The sequence below is a fragment of the Zea mays genome, chromosome 8 (assembly GCF_902167145.1).
Source record: "Zea mays cultivar B73 chromosome 8, Zm-B73-REFERENCE-NAM-5.0, whole genome shotgun sequence".
NCBI classification, from domain to species: Eukaryota; Viridiplantae; Streptophyta; class Magnoliopsida; order Poales; family Poaceae; genus Zea; species Zea mays.
In genome coordinates, this window is record NC_050103.1 from 130,498,194 (window position 1) to 130,524,335 (window position 26,142).

General features: G+C 46.8%; 1 protein-coding gene across 1 annotated transcript; it reads left to right on the forward strand.

The window, feature by feature from the left end:
* Positions 1-1,520: 1,520 nt before the first annotated feature.
* Positions 1,521-14,277, forward strand: LOC100191932 (uncharacterized). Its single transcript, NM_001137356.1, has 7 exons — positions 1,521-1,858; positions 6,542-6,608; positions 12,937-12,983; positions 13,361-13,448; positions 13,595-13,728; positions 13,818-13,916; positions 13,993-14,277. Exons 1-7 carry the CDS (start codon positions 1,637-1,639, stop codon positions 14,065-14,067), a joined length of 732 nt encoding a protein of 243 aa, NP_001130828.1. The 5' UTR covers positions 1,521-1,636; the 3' UTR covers positions 14,068-14,277.
* The last annotated feature ends 11,865 nt before the right edge of the window (positions 14,278-26,142 follow it).

Below are 26,142 nucleotides of genomic sequence, written 5' to 3' on the forward strand. Positions count from 1 at the left end.
CCCCCTCAGTCCTCTTCTCCTAAATAAGACCTTAGTTATTTGTGGGAGAAAATCTCTTCTGGAGTTTATCTCCCCTTCTTCTAAACTAGCCTAAGGCCTTGTTCGTTTCTGTCGAATTGCACCCGAAATCGTTCTAGCTAATCAAAGTTTATATAAATTAGAGAAGCAATCCGGTTAGGAATCGATCCGACCCACCAATCCGGCACAAACGAACAAGGCCTAAGGGGATGTTAAAGCGATGACTTGTGGTTGTGGTGTGGAAGAGCGACGGCCCCATGCAGTCGAACTCATTAATATCATTCAATTATTAGATCTTTTAAGGGTTATAATATTATATTTTATAATTAATTAAATTATATAATTAGCTCTTATGATAGGGATTCTATAGACATTTAAAAACGTCGCAAAACCATATCAAAAGAGTTTATTTAGACGGTTTTCAATAATTCAAGGGGTAGAATACCTGATTTTATAGATGTGGGTGAAATAGAGAACCATCAATAATTTAGCGAGTTAAGTAGAATTTTTTTTCCAATATGACGGTGATGGAGCCACCGAGGTGTATAAGGATTGGGTTTAGGATTGTAGAGAAGTACTATGATGGATCCCCCTCTTTAAGAAATAGAGCTAACGTGGTCAAATACAAAGGATGGATAGGGATATTACCACTACCACTTAAACTATCTAGGAGTCTAGATGTAAACACAGATAAGCTAAGGACTAAGCACCACACTTATAAACTCACTATTTGAAATTTGATTAGGGGAGGATGAATAGACGAAACTTGAAATTCTTATGTGTAGGAGTCAAACAGCTGCTAATCTCCTAACATCTCTTTAGTTTTGTGTGCTTGTGCTTGGGTTTTCTCCTAGTCTCTTTTTCGTTTTGTTTTGTTTTATGTGTTTGTGCTTGGGCTTGGTCCTGTTTTCATGGGGTGTATCTGTATTTTAAACCTCGGCTTTCTAGGCTTTTCCTCTCTTTAATATAACAGACAAATCTCTAGCCGGTTTGTTTCAAAAAAATTTAAGGGTGTGTTTGGTTGAGGAGTGAGGGAGAATAGAGTGGATCCATTCCAATTTTTTGGATGTTTGATTTCTAACAAAATAAGAGCGAAGTGGCTCCTGAATTTCATATGGAAATTTATCATAAATAGTTAGAACACTCTCGCTCCACAAAAATGACCGGATGCGAGCGTTCTCCCCCTCTCCTCTCATCTACAGTCATACGGCTCTCCAACCAAATAAAAAATAAAGTGGCTTCACTCTAATTTACTATTCAACCAAATAAAAATAAAACGACTCCGTTGTTTTTGCCAAACACAGTATAAAATAATCCATAAACCACTCTATTATATTAGACTATTCAACTAAACATAAACACAGTAAATATGATGATACCCCTCTCAATAAAACTGGTTTATTAAATGCGGAGAGACGTGTGGAAACCCTTTGCCAACCATGAGCATTTCTACACAAAAAGGAAGCCAAAAAAAACCCAAAAATAGGAGAAAAACCATCCCACTCCAATCTTCGAAGGGTCGAACTAGGCCCGTCAGAGAATCAGAGCTCTGAGGCTGCTCACATCAGGCCACCACCAACCCCTCACGTCGGCGGTGGCGTCGTCGGCGAAGGCAGAGATGGCGTCCGTGGCCGCGGCGGAGGTCGCGGCGGCGGCGCTCCGGTCGGTGCTGTCGCGCGCGCAGCAGGCGGCGGCGCGGGCGGGGCGCGCGCCGGGGTCCGTGCGCGTGGTGGCGGTGAGCAAGACCAAGCCGGTGCCTGTCATCCGGGGCGTCTACGACGCGGGCCACCGCTGCTTCGGCGAGAACTACGTCCAGGAGCTCATCGACAAGGCGCCTCAGGTTGGGTTGAATTGGTCACCCGCTTTCTGACTCCAATAGAATCTTGCTTTTGGTTCCTCCGCCGTGCAAATTGATTATCTGATAGAACATTAAAACTAGAGACAGCATCTCGTTAAATTAAGTATCCAAATTCCCGTGATCAATATCTTGAGAGTGACGAGCTTTGATTTTTGGGAACGTATCTCGTGCTCACGCTATGTCGGTGCTCATGTGAGCACTTTAAATCCTGACTGTTCCTATTTAATCCAACGATTAATGCCTTTTATTCACTTAAGCCCTCCCACCTCAGGTTCTTTTCTTAATTATTCTGTCCTTTTCCCTAATCCAACTGGCCCCGCGATTGGCCCCGTGATTGACGCATGCAAATACACATAGTATGATTGACGCATGCAAATACAAATAGATTGTACCACAGTTTTCAAGCCACTATAATAACGCACACAAATACACCCAGACTAGGTACTTTTTCTTTTGCGTGGCTTAGATAGTTCTTTAGATTTCTTGATTCTTTTACTCCTTCCCTTCGAGCGGACATCATTTGGTGGATGTATATATACTTCTTTCGGAATTTCGCAACCGATGAAACCTTCATACTCTTGTTGGCTAGTCTGCACCATAGTAGGTACAATCTGAGAAAGAGAAGCTTCTATGTTCATCATGCTTGCGAAAGGGCCTCTAGCTGAGTTGGTTAGGTGGTCTGAGTAGCACTCCTCAGGTCCTGGGTTCGACTCCCCGTGGGAGCGAATTTCAGGCTGTGGTTAAAAAAATCCCCTCGTCTGTCCCACGCCAAAGCACAGGTCTAAGGCTCAGCCCCGGTCGTGGTCGTTCTCACATGGGCTTCGATGCCGCTGTGTATGGGTGGGGCAGGGGTTCGGGGGTTTTCTTGACCTGTGTGAGAAGGTCTTCTTCTTAATACAATACCCGGGGGCTGTCTTACCCCCCGCAGGTCAAGTTTTTTTATGTTCATCATGCTTGACACCAAAAAAATCATGCCTTCTTTTGAACTCTTTGCTTGTTGAATCATGTCTTCTACCTTGTTGCGCACAGTTGCTACCTTTTTTCTTCTATCCACTTCATCAGCATCTAATGACTTCTCGTCCAATAAGTTACCTTCCTCATCATACACACTCTCTCTAAAGTAACAAAAAGAATATTATCAGGTAAATGATGTACACATAGTATGATAAAAGATAGATATTTTTACCTCTTGCATCTTGTTTCAAACCTCTTTAAGAAGTAAGGCAAAGGTAGTTCATTAAGCTTTTCACATCTCAATGTTAAAATGACATGGCGACATGGAATTCCCATCTCCTCGAATAACATGCATGAGCAATTCCCAAATGTATTGGAGGTGTACCAGCGAACCACTCTATCCTTCAAAGATCCATCGTTAATAACCACCATCTTCATACTCTCAAACTGTGTGATGTTTATAATGGAACAGTGGTCTCTAGCAGCTTGCACTTCCTTTTGAAAGTTTTTGAACACATTACGTGTGTACAGTATGCTCCCTTGTCTTTCCACTAGCCATGGGGTACTCAAAAGAGGTGAGGTATGCAGACTCATGTGATCTTCCTTTAATTCCTCGTGTCGTTGACACTCCAAAGCTGTGTCAAATCTAAGCCAGAACTCAACAAAAGATAATTTGTGATGTATAAAACGATTGAAGAATGAGTTTGCGCTTTCAGATCTTGAAGTGGTCCTGAGTAGACCCGCAAGTGGTGTATGTCTGAAGTATGCTGGAATCCACGACTCGCGAATTTCATACCTATTAGCCATCCACTCATTACTCTCTAGACCATACTTAATTATGAAAGCATTCCACCGTGTCTCAAATTCATCTCCAGTTTCTGAACCCCACACACAGTTATTCAAAGTATGCCAAAAATCCTCCTCATTTGTTTTTGCATGGCCAACCTTCTCTGGAATTTTCTCTAATATGTGCCACATACAAAATCTATGTACCGTTTCAGGAAAACAAGAGGCAATAGCAGATTTCATGCTCGCATCTTCATCGGTTATGATAAGCACTGGAGCTTTTCCACCCATTGCCGCTAGGAATGTCTTGAACAACCATTCATAAGACTCAATTCTCTCATTTATTAAGAATCCACCTCCAAAAAAGATACTTTGCATATGATGGTTGACACCAGTAAATGGTGTAAACTTCATATTATACTGATTTGTGCTAAAGTAGAATCAAACGACACAAGATCACCAAAATGTGAATAATTTTTCCTACTTGTACCATCAGCCCAGAATATGTAAAGCAACTTTCCATCCTCATCCACAATGAAATCATAAAAAAAATGCAGCATTTGCCTCTTTCTTTCTCTCTAGCTGTGCCACAAATAATTGTGCATCTGCATCCTTTATTTTCTCTCTAAGACCCCGATAGTAGTTCTGAAGGTCTCGCTTCGTGCAACCAATATTATTGAAGCCACCATCATTTACTTGTAGAATTCTGTATGCTTGTGAGGTACCTATGCTTGCTTTGTGGCATGTAAATAATGTATTCTTCGCCCTTTGACTGACTGAACGATTGGATCGGAGGAAAAGAGTTTTATCAGGCGAGCATAGTGGATGATTATGCTCCTCAATCATTGAGGTGATATAGTACTTCTTATCTGTTCCCAGCTTCACATATATATTTGCATTGCAGCCACATCTTGACAAGGCATGGTTCTTTTGATTTTTAGGGGCATCATCTGTCTCCTTCACCTTCTTGAAACCTGCTCTTGAACACATAAATCTCTTGTTGATGACCCCATCAAGAGCTAAATTTTGAGGACCAATACGAACTGAGAACCCTCCATTATGTGCATATGACTTATAGAACTCTTCCACGTCCTTTATAGAATGAAAGGACATCCCAAGAACAGGCTTTCTTTCATCGACACAGACTGGTATAAATGATGAACACTGCACAATGAAACGATAAAAAAATATTTTTATCTCACAAATATATTTTCTACAGGACATTAAAACAACATGAGCTAAAACAAAATCATACCACTGCAGGAACAGTCTGCTTTTTTGGCGTAATTAAACCTTGGGAAGATGATTCAGTCAACGTAATACGTGATTCATTTAACCAGGACTCAAAGGAGAGGCGATGTGCGACATGACTGTGTATCTCCTCGCTGCTTCCTTGGCCGGCGGCAGGTCTGTCAGGCTGCTGGCCTTTACCTCCTTCCACTGTGTGGTCATGGTGGACTACAATCGAAGACTCAACAGGTCCATCTACGCCACAGGAAGAGGTCTCCATGTCGTGCGTGTGCGATGGGATGAACGGAAGGCGGCGTCAGGAAATTCGAGCGTATTTCTTGGGCATGAAAGGCGATCGATCTGTTTGGGGGATCTGTGTGCGTTATTATAGTGGCTTGAAAACTGTGGTACAATCTATTTGTATTTGCATGCGTCAATCACGGGGCCGGTTGGATTAGGGAAAAGGACAGAATAATTAAGAAAAGAACCTGAGGTGGGAGGGCTTAAGTGAATAAAAGGCACTAATCGTTGGATTAAGTAGGAACAGTCAGGATTTAAAGTGCTCACATGAGCACGGACATCATGTGAGCACGAGATACGTTCCCTTGATTTTTTTCCCTAGGAGTAAAAGGAAATACCAATGGGTGCCAAATATTTAGTTTTTTGGCAGCCAAATTCGATTCTGTAAAAAATATTTTTTGCATGAAAATTCAAAACACTAAGTCTTAGTTTGGGAACCCCATTTTTCCAAGGGATTTCCATTTTCCCAAGGGAAATTAGTTCATTTTCCCTTGGGAAAATAGGAATCCCTTGGGAAAATGGAGTTCCCAAACTAGCCCTAAAGAGTGAATTTAATCCAGCATTTCAAGTTGTTCTGCACACCTGTAAATGACATTGACATGAATGTCAGTGACTTCTCTTACAGTGCAGGTTAAGTAGAATAATTGGTAAGCTGGAAAGGGCCACAAGTTTGGTTGCTAGAGGCACCACATCGGAATACATTTGGACTAATGAAATGGACATATTATCTGTACTAAACAAACTGCTATGTTTGATCCTGGAAAGTGTATAGCAGCTTTGTTCATGTTCTAAATATATCTTCAGTACATGAAAACTTGACCTGCGGGGGGTAAGACAGCCCCCGAACATTGTATTAAGAAGAAGACCTTCTCACACAGGTCAAGAAAACCTCTGAACCCCTGCCCCACCCATCAATATCTTGAGAGTGGAAATGCTATCAATTCATCTTTAACTTATAGTTCAATTTAGTAATTTGGAATGAGGGTTCTAGTTGGACATCAGTTGGTCAATCATTTTCATGTTTGACCTTTTAAATTCTGTAGGAGAATCTAGGTCCTTAGAGTGGTCCATGATTATCCAGTAGCTGATGAAAGTTGACAACTTTTCCATTTTCATTGCTTTTGGGGATATTCTCTGAAGTTCTAATTGGTCCAATGTCTAAGTTTCCCCGCATCTCGTAGGGCATGTTTTCTAGTACTCCCTTCATTCCAAGTTATACGACATTTTGTTTTTTGTAGATACATTTCTTTCACTGTATATCTAGGCATGACATGTATCTATACATGAAAAGCCAGAACATCATAATTTGGAATGGAGGGAATACATGCTGTCAATTACCTAATCTTTTTCAAACAAATCATGTTAGTGTCTAAGCAAGTGTTTGTCTCATTGTAGCTTCCTGAGGATATTGAGTGGCACTTCATTGGGAATCTGCAAAGCAACAAAGCCAGAGCCCTACTTGGTTTGTGCTACTTATGTTATTTTTTACATATATACTCCCTCCGTACTCAGAAATAAGGACGTCCTGGCTATTTAGCCGATTTCATATTTGAAGACATTTCTTGTTCATGCTGTTAGACTGTGTGTGTGAGAGTGGGCCGACACCACTGTTGGGCTGCCGGCCCATTAGGGTTAGGGTTGTGAGTCTATATATTGTACCCCATCTCCTATCAATGTATCAAGCACTACTATTTCCTACATGGAGAGGGAGAGGACGACGCGAACGGTGTGGACTACGACGAGACTTTTAGCCCCGTCGTCAAGTTCGCCACCGTTTGCGCCGTCCTCTCCCTCACCCTCTCCCGGAACTGGGTGATCCATCAGCTCAACGTCAAGAACGCCTTCTTACATGGCACTCTGACGAAGACTGTCTACTGCAGCCAGCCCACCGGCTTCGTCGACGCCACTCACCCGGATCTGGTCTGCCGGCTGAACCGTTCCCTCTACGGCCTCAAGCAAGCGCCGCGGGCCTAGTACAACCGCTTCACCACCTACTTGGCCTCCATCGGCTTCGTCGAGGCCAAGTCAGATACGTCCCTCTTCATCTACCAACGTGGCGAGGACATCGTTTACCTCCTCCTCTACGTCGACGACATCATGCTCACGGCATCCATCGCTGATCTCCTACAACACACGATCATCGCCCTCCAGAGGGAGTTTGTGATGAAGGACCTGGGGCCTCTCCATCACTTACTTGGCATCACCGCTGAACGTCGCCCCCAGGGACTCTTCCTGCACCAGCGACAGTACGCCATCGACATTCTAGAGTGGGCTAGCATGTTTGACTGCAAGCCCTGCTCCACTCCTGTTGACACTCAGGCGAAGCTCTCTGAGGACGACGGGCCCCCGGTCGTCGATGTGACGTCTTACCGGAGCCTGACCGGTGCGCTCCAGTACTTCACTTGCTCCAACCACAACAACCGCTGCTCCAACCATAACTAGCTTTCCTAATTAGTCAGCCAAGGACGTCCCATTCCACCCTTGTGGTAGCACGGATATCTCAAGTTAAGCTCCATGTTTCAATTAACACAATGATCTTGTAATGAACAATAATTAAAACAACAGCATAACTGGAACATGACCATAATGTAACATTAATTTCCCAAAACCAAGTAGAGCAATAGCAAAACTACCAAATAGTTCTTTTGTCTGCAAGGTGTGGGATAAACAATGCTAGGGAAGCCTATTAGGTCCCATCAAATTAACCTAAGACAACTTGAACAGATTAAAACAAATTATTTGACCTAGAAGATATCACATTTTTAATAAACTAGGTGAGTACCCATGCGTTGCAACGGAAACATATAATACCATGATAACTTATATACAAAATGTGTCTTATATTGTTATAAGAAAATGTTTCATAATCCATTTGTGATCCTAGCCATACATAAATTTTGTTATTTTAATTTAGTTGTTTCACTACTACATTGCAACCATCAGTATCATACACTCTTCGATATATGTCATGATTTGCATGGTCTCATCATTGGAGAGCACGTGCCACATCTGCTGGTAGAAGTTTCGTCGTACATCGTTAGTCATCAGGCACGCACCACCATACACGCTTGCTTAAACAAAAGGCAAGTGTGTGTTTGCGAAGAGAATTAAAGGCAGACCGGCACAAAAGCTACCTCGACGATGACGAGTGATCATTGTTGTCGGTCCTCCTCTGCGTCACCTCCGGCGCCGAGATGACGCCACAATCCTTGATATAGTAGTCGTCGAACGCGCGCGACATGGTGAGTACCGATGACTCTTGGCTGGGCTGCCAAATGAAGTGCACCCCGGGCTCATCAGCGAGGTAGTACACCTGGTCGTTGCACCACCGGATGTGCTACTCCTCTACATACATCTTGTTCGAGGACACTCACACAACAGCAACAATGGCCGTCATCCCAGCGCACAAGAATTCATGGCCGGTCAGTAGCGACTTACGTGGCAGGTTGAGCTTCAGGTGGATGATGAGCTGGACGGCGTGATGGCGCCGTCGTCGGTTGCGGTGCCCAGAACAACCCGAGAGTCATCGACATTGGCGACGACCATGAGGTCCCCCTGTTTGACGATGGACAACGCGGTGCAGCCGCTCTGGACCGCACGCATCCAAGCGGCGGCTGCGCCGGAGCTTGCCATACACAGCGGCGCATGGGCCACGTAAGACTGCTTCCAGAGGTCGAACTGGTAGTCGCCAAGCTTCTTCTCGTCGTCGATGAGCGACGCCAACGCGAGCGCCTTGTGCTAGTGGTGTTTGTTCGGGGTTTCCAAGTAAGAAACATGGATTCATCTTTGGCATTGGTTTATGAAAATGACTTATAAGTCAGATCCATGGAAAAATATTACGGAGAATAAATGTCATACGTGCAAAAAAGGAATTTAAGTTGAAAACAATATTCAAACAAAAGAAATTGCATGCAAGACTCTTCTTTAAATACTACTCCCTTAATACAAAAAGATAATTTAATAATCTCGGTGATACTTATCTACTACTACACAGTGTGCAAGGGTAGCAAGTGGGCTTCAGGAGAGATGTAGTATATGTTTTTACTATAATAGATGTAAACATAAACACACATGTGGTGTAGTGGTAGCTACGAACACATTTGCTTGAGGGGTTGCAGGTTCGAATCCCCTTGGGGCCTGTTTTTTTAATTTAATTTTAGCTAGTTTTAGCTAGGCGTGGGATGTACGTGGGAATGGGCTTTGTGGGGAGGGGAGAATGAGAAAGAAAACATGGAATGGTGACCGAACATGGGAATGGACTGTGCGGAGAGGGGGAATCAGAAAGGCAGAACAGGGAATGGTGAGAATGGACTGTGCGGGGAGGGGGGAATCAGAAAGGCAGAACAGAGAATGGGAATGACAGAACACGGAATGACAGTCTACCCCTTACTGCCTTAATAAGTAGTAGAGATTAGTAGCGCTGCACAAAAATAGGTGACATGACGCAATCTGATTGGTTAATTAAGTTTGTTAAAGGTGGGAAAGGTTTGTTTACAAACGCATGACCTACATGTTACCAACTTATCATGATTGTACCTACTGTTAAATTCATGCTGCATGACAGTCTTGCATGTAAAAGGGCCTACGATGGTGGATATCTATTAGGCGGAAAGCGTCAAGCCTATTTTGTGGGAAAGACCTCTAACCTATCACTAACATATCTATTATGTGGTTATCTAACTTATCTGTTACAACCATATCCTATATATTAGGAACTCTAACAAACTCGAAACCAAATATGTTACATGATAGATCTAATCTGGTACTTATCTGTTACAATCCTATCTTAGGTGGATGGTTACATGACAGATCTAATCTGATACTTATCTGTTACAATCATATCCTATCTGTTAGGAACTCTAACTTATCTCTTTTATTCCAATAATATTGTTGTTAATTTGTACTAATCATATTAGACCTTCAATTTAGATAAATCTTAGAATATATTTTAATTTTAATTTTTGGGTGTTATACGCGGGTAAAAGGAGTATTTTGTTAAATATCTTATTGTGATATCCTAATTTGTATCGACTTTACCTAAAGGACGTCGTGTACAAACAAATCAACCAAACATACATCGACCCATTATATTAGTATATTTCTAATTTCTGCTTTCTATTTTAAATTTAAAATTCAAGTCTAATTTAGAGTTAATTTAAAATTTCTATTTCAAGCTAAATTGCACCAAACAAAAACTCAAAATGAATGTAAAACATTTTTATTAATTAATTTATCCATTTAAGCAAATGAAAATTAGTAGGAATAATTCATGTAAGATGTTTTACAATAATAATTATTAAAGAAAATAATTCAAACACATAACCACATTTTAGAAGTGCAATAAAATAAATCTATAATCTTCACATATTTATTTAAAAGGATATAACTTCTTATGTAAACTCTATATTAAGAGATAGTTTAACTTAATTCTTTTTTTTGAATAGATCTTTAACACAAAGGATAGTTCACATAAGAATCTTTTAGGTAATTTATTATTTGAAAACGCTTTTATTTAAATCACGAAATGAGTTTCCTAATTTATTCAGAATGTGATTTTGGAGTGTTACACCCCACCCGACAATCCCCGGTGGCGCGGGCACGACGACCCGGCGTGTGTGGGCCAGCTCCGTGGCAGCTCGCCTCCCCCCCCCCCGACAATCCCCGGTGCGCAGGCCCCAGCCGTCGCCGCCCCCACGCGCAGCGCCCTCCCCGGCTTTCCTGCGTGTCCTGCGCGCCGCCGCCCACACGCGCAGCGCCCTCCCCGGCGTCCGCAGCCCCACACACAGCGTTCTCCCCGACCTTCCTGCGCGCCGCCGCCCCCACGCGCACCGCCCTCCCCGGCATTCGTGTCCCTCCTCAGCGTCCGCGCCCCCACGCGCAGCACCCTCTCCGGCCTTCCTGTGCGCCGCCGCCCCCACGCGCAACGCCCTCCCCGGCCTTCCTGCGCCACTGTCCGCCGCCGCTCCGGGCCTCTGCCCACCACCGCGGGCTCCCTCTCCGCTACGTCCTCCGCCGACACCCTCGCCCGTGCAGCCCCTCCTCATCGCACTGGCCGCCTCCTAACTACCCGCGTCGACACCCAACAACGCAAACTTATCGAGCTTCTTTCATCGCCGTCGTCAAAACCACCCGCCAGGACCGGTGCAGGCCTTGCCCGGCTGGACCCGGTCCGCCGCCCACCCCTTCATCGTCTTCATTGGATCCGTCGCTACCGTAGCCTTCCCGGCTGGATTCACCGTTGTTGTGACCTCCCGGCTTGATCTGTCGTCCCTTTAGCCGGATCATGTCTTCCCGATCGGATCCGTCGCTGTCGTGGCCTTCCCGACCGGATTCGCCGTTACCCCTTCTATTCTGTCGCGGGCGCGGACACCATGACCGGCGCAGACGCGTGCGCTGCCGTCGGCCTCTCTGGCAGCGCTCCTCGACATCCGGACGATCAAAGAAGCAAGAAGGTCGACCTGCTAGTGCTCTTTTGTTGTGTCGCCCTCGCCGATCGTTGATGCTCGAACGTCAACCCCTCTCGAAGAACAGGCTTCTGCTGCGTGTCTCCCGACCGCGACCACCTCGACTTCGGCTACCTCGGCATCTAGGGGCTATCGTCTCCTTGGCGCACACACCGGTCTCTGCTACAGCTGCAACATTTGCACCCTCACGACGCTGCGACTGTGGGGGGATTCAACCCGTCGGCTACTACCTTCGGCTTCTACTCCATTCTCATCGTGTGTGGTGTTCCCGTTGCGACTGCGGGGATGTTAGACTGTGTGTGAGTGGGCCGGCACCACTGTTGGGCTGCCAGCCCATTAGGGTTAGGGTTGTGAGTCTATATATTGTACCCCATCTCATATCAATATATCAAGCACTACTATTTCCTACACATGCGTCACATTCTTGACAGTTTTGCTCATGCACTTATTTCGTCGTGTGTTCCCGATGGCGCATGCTCCCGATGCCAGCACGCGTGCTCCCGCTATCAAATTGGGCCATGCAAATGTGGCAGCAGCCAAAATCGCAAAAAAATGTTTCGTGGCATCGAACCCACGATCTCAGCCTTTCGCTCAATAAAGACAACCAAGCGGATAAACACATAGATGTGATTTAAGTGGACCTGATGCTCTATTTAATAGGGGCATACGGTGGAAAATCACCATGCATTGAATCACTCCTTGGTATCACAAATGGTGTCCTAAACGACCTTAAGATAGTGTTTGGTTGAAGAGCCAAGTAGAACGGAGCCGTTCTGTCTCAGTTTTGTTGTTGTTTGGTTACAAAGTAACTAGAACGGAGTGACTCCAATTAGGGAATATTCTCCTCAGATCCGGAACCATACCACTCCAAAAAATCAATGGGACGGAGCCGCTCCGTTCCCAGCCCGTTCCCACAGCTCGCCCTCCCATCCGTGCGCAGCAGCTCGCGCGCCTCCCTCTGCAACCAAACAAAAAACAGAGCCGCTCCGTTCCAGTTCACTCTGCAACCAAACAAAAAACAGAGCCGCTCCGTTCCAGTTTACCAAACACAGAACAGAGCGGCTCCGTTCTTAGAATCAGGGATGGAACGACTCCGTTCTACTTAGCTCCTCAACCAAACACTACCAGTATGGAGGGAGTACTTTGTCATGCTCGCCTACTACTGTTTTTTTACCATTGTTCAAAATACAAAGGTATTGACTTTATTAAAAATACGACTTTGTATCCTATTACTTCATTTTGATTCTGTGCAGATTTTGGCACTTGTGCCCTTATCTAGTTCATGGTTTGAGCTAATGTTTGTTTTCTCGTTCCTTTAATTTTTAGCTGGCGTGCCAAACCTTGATATGGTTGAGAGTGTCGATGATGAGAAGGTATGTGATCAATTTAATCTTTTTTTGGGAAACACTTAGATTTGAGGCACTCATACATCAGTGGCTCACTCTGTCATTCACTTGATTGCCTTCTAGTAAAAGGGTCTCCTTTGCCGAGTCATGAGGAGGAAAACATTAATTATACTGTCAGACTCATCCCTATCAGCATCAAGTATAACTTGTTATTTTCTGTGTTCATTATGTATATTCAGCTTGGGTTCAAACCTAGCATTCTTCTGTACAGCAAGATATTGTTGCATGACTTAGGTCCTAAATAACAATAGCTGTGTCACATAACTTTGTGTTACTCATGATGATGTCTTAGTTTTTCAATCTTTAACCTATAACCAGATTAAATGTAATAATCATTATTTCAGATTGCTAACCGTCTTGATCGAGTGGTAGCTGACTTGGGGAGAAAACCTCTTAAGGTTTTGGTCCAAGTCAACACTAGTGGAGAAGAATGTAAGTACTCTCATTTCCTTTCTTAAGACTAGTGTGAACTTGGTCTTTAGTCTTGGATATGCATTTGGAAGCTGTAGGCTGATCCGCGAGCATGCTGGGAGGTCATGTATGTATGTAGTTCTGAATACTATTTTTTTTTCTTGCAGCGAAATTTGGAGTAGATCCCTCAGGATGCATGGAACTAGCAAAGCATGTCAAACTGAACTGCCCGAACCTTGTGTTCTCTGGTCTGATGACAATTGGGATGCTTGATTACTCCTCAACCCCTGAGAATTTCAAGGTAAAATATAGTATATTCTGGGATGCAGAAATTGTGTACGAGTGGCAATATGGCATGCATATGTGCGCTTATGTCTGTTAAATTCATAGGCGCTGGCTAACTGCCGGGAAGAGGTGTGCAAGGAGCTTGGAATACCCGAAGAGCAGTGCGAATTGTCTATGGGCATGTCGGCTGATTTTGAACAAGCGGTAAGAGAAATACGTGAGTGAAGAAACATGGTAGGCTGATAGCTGCATTAATACCAATATATGTTTGTGCCTGCAGATTGAAATGGGAAGCACAAATGTAAGAGTTGGGTCAACCATATTTGGTGCAAGAGAATACCCAAAGAAGAACTAGGGTGTTTAACTATATTTGGTGCCCAAAGAACTAGGGTGCTTATGCATTCCTGTCATGATGGTAGTGGCACAGAATCTGCAACAGATCCAAATCTGATGATGCATCATATATGTGCAGTTGTGTGCCCATTCTACTCAGCTTAAAACATTTTGACACCCTTTTTTGGCCCAAAGTATCAATAAGGAAAGTTAATAAAAAGCATTAGACCACATGAGTATCGATTGTATTTTGATGTCGACAGATTTTGTTTACAGTTCAAACATCCCTGTTACATTATCTTTTACGCCTATATCTGCTTATTTGTATGTTCTCGACTTTTAGCTAAACGAAACTGAAAGGAAATATCGGACTGCCACGTGCAAAATTTAGTAACTTAAATTAGACAACATATGTAATGTAAAAAGAATAAGAATATTAAATTTTGTCTATAGGGATCCATCATCTACTACCGAGTGTAATTCGATAGACTCAGTCGTAGATGGTTGATCCAACGGACATAATTTGATGCTAACATATTAGCGTCATAATCATTTATACACTAGATACGGTGCCCTTACATTATACCGTTTCGGTTCGTATTTTCACAAGCTCAGCGACATTTCCCACAGCAAACACCTGGAGATGGTCGTGATCAATCAGCGCCAGCTTCCAGCAAGCATAAGAGACCTGTAATATACCAGCTAAGCTGCGGAATATATGTAGCAGCATCTAGCTTCAAATAAACTTAGGAAAAAGTCTACATAACCCTCTGAACTTTAGCGAGTGGTCTAATTCATCCCTCCACTTTTAAGATGGACCACTCAACTTTATAAAAACAGACAAATAACCTCTATATAGTTTTAGTTTTTTGTTTTGATGATGTAGCACTAATTTAAATGGCATCAATTTTGTCCTTTTCAATTCTATTTTTTACTGGTATCCAAAATTTATATAATTTTAGACAAAAATCGGTAATTAATTATTATATTGTACTATTTTTTCTGAAATTTTAGGAGTAACAGACTAATTACTAAAATTAAAAACTACATAAAATAGCTTAATATTTTTGTGTCTCATTAAGTTCTTATTTTCTAAAGCTAAATGACGGGTATCCAGGAACGGGGTACCCAAGGCAAGGCCTGCAAACCACGATCAAGTTCTCGCCGGGTAAGAAGGAAAACTCCAGGCGGGAGACACAATCACGCTCGTCCGAGGCCAACCTCAGGCGGGAGACACAATCATGACTCGTCTGAGGCCAACATCGGGCGAGAGACTCAGTCAAGATTCGCCCAAGGCCAAGCTCGGACAGGAAACGCACTCACGACCCGCTCGAGACCAACCTTGGGCGAGATACACAATTATGACTCGCCCGAGGCCAACCTCGAGCGACAAACACGAGCATGGCTCGCCCGAGGGTGTCTCAGGCAATGCTCTGGAAGGTGCCCAACACCGATGACCAACTGCGCCAACCAACTCTGCAAGGCGGACCGACCGACCAACTCATTGTCGAGAAACCGAGCAAGTCTGAGAGGCGGGGCGAATGATCGAGTCTCCACCAAACAGATCTGCAAGGAAGGACTCCGGGTCGATGTTGTCGGCCCACGACAGCCGCGACAAGACACAACGACCCCAACCCACGCCCAGGTCGTACCTACCAGTACCAAAAGACGTCAGGCAGACACGATGGAACGTCCCCTCGTGCGCCCGTGGATAAGCCCTCACTGACTCGCGGGGCCAGTCAACTCTAATCACATGGGGCCTCAGCACCGGAGTCTCTACAGTGGCCCATACACCAGAAAGGACGAGACAATACACCATACCGGGCGTATACCTACACGTGCTTTATAGTAGACACAAGGGGTATGATGGAAGACGAAGTTGTACCAGACACGACCTTGAACCTTACTGTAAACCCACTTCACGGGACCTGATAGGTACCACGATGTTGGCACCAAGCAAGCTACATGGACTCATATACCGAAAGGACAAGATGGAACACCATACTAGGGGTACAGTGGCACACGACGCTACGGACGACGTCAGGAGACTATGTCATCCAGAGGCAGCAAGCCGAGCTCCCCATGTAGAATACAAGTCCCCACTTTAAAGCCCACCCTTGAGCTAAAAAAGGGACAGGGCAACCTTCATTCAAACACACAAGTACATTCATTGTAACACACTCTACTGCAATACTACGATCACCACTACACTGGACTAGGGCTTCGGTCTGAACCAGTATAACCTAGTGTCTTAGTTCTCTGCGCGAATCTCTATGATCCACCATTCGGAGTGAGACCGCACTTGCATCCTCTCCAAACATAAATCTTATTGTCCCCTAGTTTCTAAAACCATGATAGTTAGTGCGCCAGGTAGGGAACTGCAAGCGTGCCAAAGCAACTTTTTCACTTCGATGGCCAGCTACTCAGCATCCACCGGGAGCGAGACCTTCGCTCCCGAGAGCCAGATCATATTTGGCTCCCTCAGCTTCCTCGCCCAGGAGACCGGTGAGCTCCGCCTGGTTGGCGACGACAAGGCTAGTGCCATGGGCCTAGGGCCCAAGCGTTCAACCCGAACCAAGGTGGAGAAATGGTGCCTCAAGAGACGCGTCGCCGCCCTAAAGTAGCATCTCAAGGTATCGGTCGTCGCTGCTAAATGGTGGGCGATAGCGGCCCCACCATCAACCATGGTGGCCATTGTCGGACATCGGCTTGCATCCTTCCTTTCTTGAGGATGTCTCAAGCAGCGCTTCGACGGAGCATGACCTAGACTCTGACGAGGTGGAAGAAAGAGTCTACTTCATGGCCTCACCGCCACGAGGCAACAACGAGGGGGCAGACTCGGGATCCCCCTCCAGGAGGAGGAATACCAGCGCCAGTGTCAGGCACGTATCCTCGCCCGTGAAGCCACCCTCCGTCAGCAGCAGGACGAGCTTGACGCGCTCGTCCAGAGGCTCGACCGAGTTTACAGAAACATCGAGCAAAGATGCCTCAAGGCTGAACAGCCTCAGGCAAAAAAGATCTACGACCAAATCACGGAGAGCAGCGATGGTGCGTAGTACTTCCTCAACCCCGGGCAGAACATGGGTACGGTAGCCATGATGCTCCGATCGATCCCCGAGCCAAACAAGCCCGAGCGAAATGTGATGTACCACAACCTCGACAACTTAGTAGAGAGAGCCACGGTACAACAAGCTGAGGCGGATCAACAGCATCGTGCCGGCACAGAGAGCCGTGGCACACACACGACCTCGTCTAGAAGCAGGGGAGCATAGGCCTCCTAATCTACTTCGATGTGTGTCCACATAAACCATCGCATCGGAGATATTCGCGACGCTAGGCACATCCTTGACAATAGGCGATAGGAGCAAGGAGAGGTCGAGCAACCACGTGAAAGAAGATGCACATGCAGCCCCAGCCCGCCTGGGGTGGGACCACACGCCTTCAGGCGAGAGATCCGAAAGGGACAGTTTCCCCCGAAGGTACACACGCCAGCCAACGTCACCAAGTACGATGGCTCCACAACCCCTGTCATATGGCTGGAAGACTACTGGCTCGCGTGCCGCATGGCGGGAATCAAGGATGGCCACTTGGTCATCCAGTTTCTTCCTGTCCATCTTTTGGAAGGGCAAGGGCTTGGCTCGAGCACCTACCTAGCGACACCATGCATGATTGGGCTGACCTCCAAAGAGCATTCGTCATGAACTTCTAGGGCACCTACAAGTGCCCTGGAAGCTCTTGGAACCTAAAGAGGTGCGCACTGAAGAGCAGATAAATCCTCCAGGATTACATCAAGAGATTCTCATAGAAAAGAAACGAACTACCAGACGCCACTGACGCTAATGTGGTGAGTGCCTTCACCTACGTCACCACCAACGATGCCCTGGTCCACGAGCTTGGATGGGTGCAACCAAAGACAGCTACCGATTTCTTCGACATTGCGACCAAGTTCGAATATAGGGAGGACGCGGTGGGGCTATTTTCCACAAGGGAAAAAGCTCACGCGATGTTGGCAAGCCCAGTAGCGAGAGAAAGGATCGGCAGGAGCATCCCGACAGACACTGGAGAAATTACCGCCCCATGCGCACCGAGGAAGGAGAAGTCGCTGTCGCGGATCGGTCGCCCAGGCCGCTGGCAAAGACCAACAACGACCACTTCCAGAAGCTGATGGACTCACTGTGCCAAAGTCATGGCTTTCCCGTCCGCCACAAGCTCCGGGAGTGCGAACTCCTAAAGCGCTTCATCTCCAATCCGCCGGCCAAAAAGCAAAGCAGGAGAGTCGACAAAGCCGACATAACAAGAAGCCCCCGCTGAAAAATTCCCCAAGACCACGGGGTGCCTCATGATCTTTGGAGGGGGAGAGGCACACGGAGATCGGTGTTGTAGGAAACGGTTACGCCTAAGAGGGGGTGAATTAGGACTTCTAAAAACTCTTTCTAAACTAGGCCACAATTAAATCCCTAGAGCAAAACCTATGCAAATAAACAATCTAGAAAGTGCAAACTAGGTTTTGTCTAAGTGTTGTTATCTCTACCGCAAAGGCTAAGGTTCAATCTATACAATCTACCAAAAAGACAAGATTGAAACTTAAATACTTAATGTAAATTTGGAAGGTAAAGAGCAAGGTAGAGATGTAAACTCTCGTGGATGACGTCGATATTTTTACCGAGGTATCCGGAACCACGCAAGGTTCCAACTAATCCTCGTTGGTGCCCCTACGCAAAGGGAGCCCACGCGAGGGCCAAGCATCTCGATCGAGTAACTCCATAAAGAGTTACGGGCCTTCTTTACACGCAAGTGGTGCTCCGCTTCTGGCTCCTCTCGAACGCTCCCCGTAACGAGTTTCCGGCCGAAACGCCGCGTGCCTCGTTCCCTTCAATACACAGTGGCGCCCGTGACACAAACACGGTTGTCACGGTCTCACAAGACTCTCGCTTCACTCGGTACAATTACCACGGCTCACGCAAGAGCCCGGTTGTGTGGTTTTTCTAAACTTACTCAACTAACTAGGGTTCACCTAGAGCAAGCGATAATGTGGTCTAACTAATCTAAGCACTTCACTGTCACACCCGGTTTTGAAAGGCAAACTGAATGCGAACTATGTACGTGCCAGGATCAGAACTCACGTACACAGCGATTACATAAATGAACATCATCACACAATGCTCGAATAATAACATAAAAGAGTACTTATTACATCATAGAGTCATAGACATCCACATAGTCATTGTCTTAACAAGTAAATCAAAGTGCTAAACGAAACGCAGTAAAGATAAAGCCTCCACAGGCAGCTGACTGGGGGTTGCCGCCAACCCACACCTAGAATTCGTCGTAGTCTTGGAACTCCTGGAAGTCTCCTTCCACGGCTTCGCCTTCTCCTGAGCAGTGATTACAATGCGGGCAACCTGGTGTTTTGTGGTAAAGCAAGGATGAGTACACATCAACGTACTCAGCAAATGTCCCGTTTGGCTGAGGTGGACTAGCTTTATGTGGAGTTAGGCTCAAGCAGTTGCTTTTAGTTGGTCAGGTACTTATCATTAGTAGAGGCCAGATTTTAGCATTAACCAACCCGTAAACCATTTCCTCATCGAGGAACAATATCATCATAGTCGAACCGAAACCATAACATAATCCTTGTATCTTGAACCATCTGTATCTCTAATCAAAGAGGATCCCAAGGCTGCTCTTAACCGTGAGCACGGCTGATATACCAGTTTCACTGCCCTCTGCAGAGGTCGCACACTTTACCCATGAGTCATGATTCCCTTTCTACCCGGGGAGAGCTACTCCCCATTGACCACTACCTAGGTGGTCCGGCAGGGCTTCACTACGTAGCTTTTACAAAGATTCCCTAGAGATCGTAGCTGCCCGTTAGGTTTCTCCAGTTTGATAAACACAGTACCCCTCCCCGCAGGAGAGTGACTAACAAAGAGCAAAACGAAAGAACCTCGGCACTCAGCCTCGGCAGAGCAAGCACTGTGCCTGGACCCCATTGACGGCACGACGACTAAGCAACTACACCTCTAGTTCATCTAATTAATCAGCTAAGGGCATCCCATTTCACCCTCATGGTTGCACTGTTATCCCGGGTGGTCTCTCAACGAACCAGTCCTTACGGAGAGGTACTCAGGAAACAGCCTGAGCCCCCTAGAGTATCACAAGATCAACATCATCATCAGGATAACAGTATCATAAATAGTCACATCATGTTCATTGATTATGTTAAAGCAATAGCAAAGTGCTAACCATAACAACCCAATAGGTCATCAAGGACAAAGTGAAGTGTAAAGCTAGTCAATCCTTAGGTTTCAAGTAAGTAATGCGGGGTAGTAAGTTATAAATGAATAGGACATAATGGGACAGAGGACACTTGCCTTCACCAAACTGCTGATCAGGGACTTCCTCTGCAACTGCCTCGGGAAACACAGACTGCTCGTTGTCTACGTAAAGCAATCATTCATACTATGCACTTGGGAAAATAACAAACAAAAACAATATACCAAACATATGCAGCAGAGAGAGGTCACATGTTCATAACAGAAAAGTGATAGGCACTCTAGTGTTCCCTAGGTCTGGGGTAGAGGACTATACGAAGTGATTCATTATCCACTAATCAGGTTCAAGTCAGTGGTGGGATTAAATAATTACCTGGTTTAAGTTCCTAAACTTAAGTGTTTGAGTCCATAAACTTAAGTGCTCCAACTTTTATTAAAGTCTACTATCTTTTATTTATCTCAAATAGGGTTCCCATAACATTAACTTTATCCTAATGATTAACCATTAATTGGGACATGGAAACAGCAGGGAAACATTGCATAAACAGATAGATAATAATATTATGAACATTTTGCAATTTGAAGCACCTAATTTGGAGTTCATATGACAAAGTTATGAATTTTACAAGTTTAGGGGTTAAAATTATACCCTAAGGACTTATTTTGAATTAAATAAAAGGTCCGAGGACCTAACTGCGAGAAACCAGGGACGGCGGGCGCAATTTCCAGAAAACAGAGGGGTTCTTTAAGAAAACGCGCGGGCGAAGGGGTATCGGGCGCCTACAGCCGTTGGATCTCAGATCTACGGCTAGGATTAGATCCCGCGGCGGGCGCGCGGGCGCGCGGCGGCGTGAGCGGCTGACAGGCGGGGCCGGGCGGACAGCGCGGGCGCGGGCGACTGGCAGGCGGGACCGGGCGGGCAGAGCGCGCGGGCGGACTGACAGGCGGGGCCGGGCGGACAGCGCGGGCGCGCGGGCGAGCTGACAAGCGGGGCCTAACGGGCAGAGAGACGGGGTGAGGGGGCAGTGGGCCTGGGCCGCTGGATCTCCGGCGGACGGCCAGGATTAGGTCCGGGCGAGTTGAATCAAGGCCGCCCGATCTGGGTTGAACGGCGGAGATCGGATGGGCGGCCTGGGTCTTCCCTACGGCTAGCTGGGGCGGCGGCGCTCGTCCCCGCGGCGGAGGGCTCGCCGGAGACGAGGGGCGCGGGCGATTGGCGGGGCTCCGGGGTGACCTGGGTGGTCGGGGAGGTCGGGGAGGGCGCGGGGAGTTCTCCGGTAGGGTCTGGGTCGGGGCAGAGGCACCGGAGGGGGGCGATTCACGGCGGAGCGGCTCGGCGGCGGGATTACTCTACTCCGGCGAGGAATTACACACGGCAGAGAGCAAAACAAGGGGCGATAGGGGCGGGAGAGGTCCCTTACCTCAAGGCGGGCTCCGGGGACTCCTCGGCGGCGACGGAGACGCGACGGTGGCCCGGGTCGACGGTGGCGGCTGCACGGCGGACGACGGGTGAGCGCGGGCAGAGGGAAATATGGAGGGGGAGAGGGAATTGGGGCGCGTTCCGGGTTGCGGACGTCGGGGCGGAGCTCACCGGGGCTAAGGGCGCGGCGGAGCTCCAACGGCGACGGGGAACCGAGCTCGGGACGGCGGGGTTATGGCGGCGGCACTCTGCGTGCGCGCAGCGAGAGGGAAAGAGGGTCTACTGGAGCGCAAATGGGGGAGAGGGTGAGGGCGAGTGGGGCTCGGGGCTCAAGTGGCCAGGGGCGGGTCAGTTCCGAGCTCCACGCGCGACGTGGGCGCGGGGAAGGCGGGCGCGAGCAGCTCGGCGGCGGTTACACGGGGACGACGGGGCTGACAGCCCGGGCCCGCGACGCAGAGAGAGAGAAGAAAGCGGGTGCGGGCGGGGAAACGGCAGCGCCGACAGGTGGGGCCGGGCGAGCAGAGAGAGAAGGGGGCGGGTACGCGGAAGGCGGCCGCGCCGACAGGCCGGGCCCGCTGCGCAGAGAGAGGAGGGGGGGGGGGGAAGAGGCGCGCGCGCGAGGTGGGCCGACTGGGCCGAAAGGCCGAGGGGGGCGGGTAAGTGGGCTGCTTTGCCTTTTTCTTTTATTCTGAATTGTTTTTCCCTTTTCTTTTTTTTACTTATTCTATTTGATTCAAATTCAAATGAGCCCCAAATCCAAATTAGACTTTTTGAGAATTATGCACCAAACAAAAGTGAAATCTAGGGTTCAACATGATGCAACAATTCATACTCCCTTAGGGTTTAACATAATAAACTATAATTACAAGTAAAATAAGCACTTAGCTCCTATAGAAATGAGAGAGAAAAGAATGAGGAAGGATGAGAAAAGGAAGTAACACCTGAATTTGTGAATATGAGCAAAGAAATTTTATACCCCCAAATTCAGGGTGTTACAAACCTATCCCCCTTAAAAGAATCTCGCCCCGAGATTCAAGGTTGGTCAGCAAAGAGTTCAGGGTATTTGGCCTTCAGGTCATCTTCTCGTTCCCAGGTTGCTTCTTCCTCCGAATGGTGACCCCATCTGACTTTGCACATTCTGATGGTATTCCTCCGGGTGACTCTGTCTGCAAACTCCAGAATCTGCGTTGGCTTCTCTATGTATGTCAGATCCTCCTGGACTTCCAAACCCTCCACTGGTAACTGTTCTTCTGGTACTCGCAGACACTTCTTCAATTGCGACACATGGAATACATTGTGCACTTCTGACAAGCTCTCTAGTAGGTCGAGCTGGTAGGCCACTTCTCCACGCTTGGCTTGAATCTGATATGGTCCGACGTACCGGGGTGCTAACTTGCCTTTAACTCTGAACCTTCTGACTCCCCTGATAGGTGACACCTTCAGATAGACGTAATCTCCCACTTCGAAACTCAGTTCTCTTCTCCTTCTGTCAGCATAGCTTCGCTGTCTTGACTGGGCTGTCTTCAGGTTCTCCCGAACCATTTTGATATTCTCTTCGGCTTCAAGCAAGATGTCGGGGCCAAACACCTGTCTCTCTCCAGGCTGGTCCCAATGCAGCGGAGTCCTACAACTCCGTCCGTAGAGTGCCTGAAACGGTGACATCTTCAAGCTGGCCTGGTAACTATTGTTGTAGGAGAATTCTGCATAAGGTAACCTTTTGTCCCATCCTGACTTGTCTTGCAACGCACAAGCCCTCAACATATCTTCTAGGATCTGGTTAGTTCTTTCAGTCTGGCCGTCTGTCTGCGGGTGATAAGCTGAGCTGAAGTTCAAATGTGTGCCCAAAGCTTCTTGTAGCTGCTGCCAAAAATGAGATGTGAACTGCGTTCCTCGATCTGACACTATCTTCTTCGGCACACCATGAAGGCAGACTATCCGTGGCATGTATAACTCAGCTAACGTTGCTCCGGTGTATGTCGTCTTCACAGGTATGAAATGGGCCACCTTTGTTAAGCGGTCCACAACCACCCAGATGGAATCGTAGCTGGCCCGGGTACGAGGTAGGCCAACTATGAAATCCATCCCGATCTCATCCCACTTCCACTGAGGAATCCGCAATGGCTGCAACAATCCGGCAGGCCTTTGATGCTCTGCTTTGGTTCTCTGACAGCTATCACAGATGGCGACATATTCTGCGATCTCTCTTTTCATGCCATACCACCAAAACCTCCTTTTTAAATCCTGGTACATCTTCTCACTTCCAGGGTGTATGGAGTAGGCTGTCTCATGAGCTTCCTTGAGGATCAGTTCCCGAATAGGTTTGAGGTCGGGAACACACAATCGGTCCTTGAACCAGATTACCCCCTCTTCATCCTCTCGAAAGTCTTTGCCTCTTCCTTCTAGGATCAGCTGCCGGATCTTGTTGATGTTTTCATCATCCTTCTGCCCTTCTTTGATCTCCCGCTCTAGGGTGGGCTCTAATTCCACTGTCACTCCTTGCGTACTATTCAGGAAACCGAGGCTCAGTCTATCAAACTCCTTGGCTAACTCATACGGCATTGGATGCGAGGCCAACATATTGACTTGACTTTTCCTGCTCAGAGCATCTGCAACAACATTGGCTTTGCCCGGATGGTAATGTATCTCCAACTCATAGTCTTTGATCAGTTCCAACCATCTTCGCTGCCTCATGTTTAACTCTGACTGGGTGAATATGTACTTCAGACTTTTATGATCGGTGTAGATGTCGCACTTCTGCCCATACAGGTAATGTCTCCAGGTCTTTAATGCATGAACCACTGCTGCCAACTCCAGGTCATGTGTGGGATAATTCTTCTCATGGATCTTCAGCTGTCGAGATGAGTACGCTACAACTCTCCCTTCTTGCATTAGCACACATCCCAATCCGGTGTAAGAAGCGTCGCAATACACTGAGAATGACTTGTGAACATCAGGCAGAACTAACACAGGAGCTGTAGTCAGTCTATTCTTCAGTTCCTCAAATGCTTCCTGACACTTTTGAGTCCACTTAAACTCAACTTTCTTCGCTAGTAACGCTATCATCGATCTAGCAATCTTTGAAAAGCCTTCAATGAAACGCCTGTAATACCCAGCCATTCCAATGAAACTCTTGATCCCACGAACGTCCTTCGGTGCTTTCCAGTTCAGGATATCTGCTACTTTCTTTGGATCCACTGCCAACCCATCTTGGTTTATGATGTGACCCAGAAACAAGACTTCGTGAATCCAGAACTCGCATTTGCCCAACTTGGCATACAACTGATGCTCTCGAAGTCTTTGCAATACCATCTTCAAATGCTCTACATGATCTTCCTCACTTTGAGAGTATATGAGAATGTCATCGATGAACACTACCACAAACTTGTCCAGATAATCCATGAACACACTGTTCATCAGGTACATAAAGAAGGCTGGCGCATTTGTCAAACCAAAGGACATAACCGTGAACTCATATAACCCGTACTTGGTGATGAATGACGTCTTCGGTATATCCGAGGGTCGGATTCTGAGTTGATGATAACCAGATCTTAGATCTATCTTTGAGAATACGCTGGCACCTCTGAGCTGGTCGAACAAATCTTCTATCCTTGGCAGGGGGTACTTGTTCTTGACAGTGACTTCATTCAAGGCTCTGTAGTCTATGCACATCCTTTTGGTACCATCTTTCTTCTCTACAAACAACACTGGAGCGGCCCAAGGCGAGGTGCTTGGTCTAATGTAACCCTTCTCTAACATCTCATCTATCTGCTTCTTGAGTTCCACCAACTCTGGTCCAGACACTCGATAGGCTCTTTTTGAAATGGGGGCGGTACCAGGGATAAGCTCTATGGCAAATTCGACTTTTCTCTCGGGTGGCATGCCCGTTAGCTCCTCGGGAAACACATCCGGAAAGCCCGACACAACCTTGATAGCCTCGAGCGGGTTGGGCTCCTTACTATCGACTGAAATCTGGTGACAGACTCCCTCTTCTGACTTAGGCATCCTTAGCTCGGCCACTACCTCTTCTCCTGACGGGGACTTCAATGTTACGGTCCTCTTGTCACAACTAACATTTGCTTCATACTTCATTAACCAGTTCATCCCTAGAATAACATCTATCCCAGGGGTGTCTATTACTATTAAGTCACTGGGGAATCCTATCCCCCTTATTTCCACCATTATGTTTGAACATATTTTATCTGTTTGCACCTTGCCACCAACCGAATTAATCCTCATGGGTGGCATCATTGCCTCTACTGAGATGCTATGCAATTCTACCCATGTTGCAGTGACAAATGAATGAGTTGCACCAGTATCGAATAGCACTTTCGCGGGATGAGATTCGACTGAGAACATACCTACTGCCACATCTGGTGCATCCTGGATCGCTTCGGCCTCCAAGTGG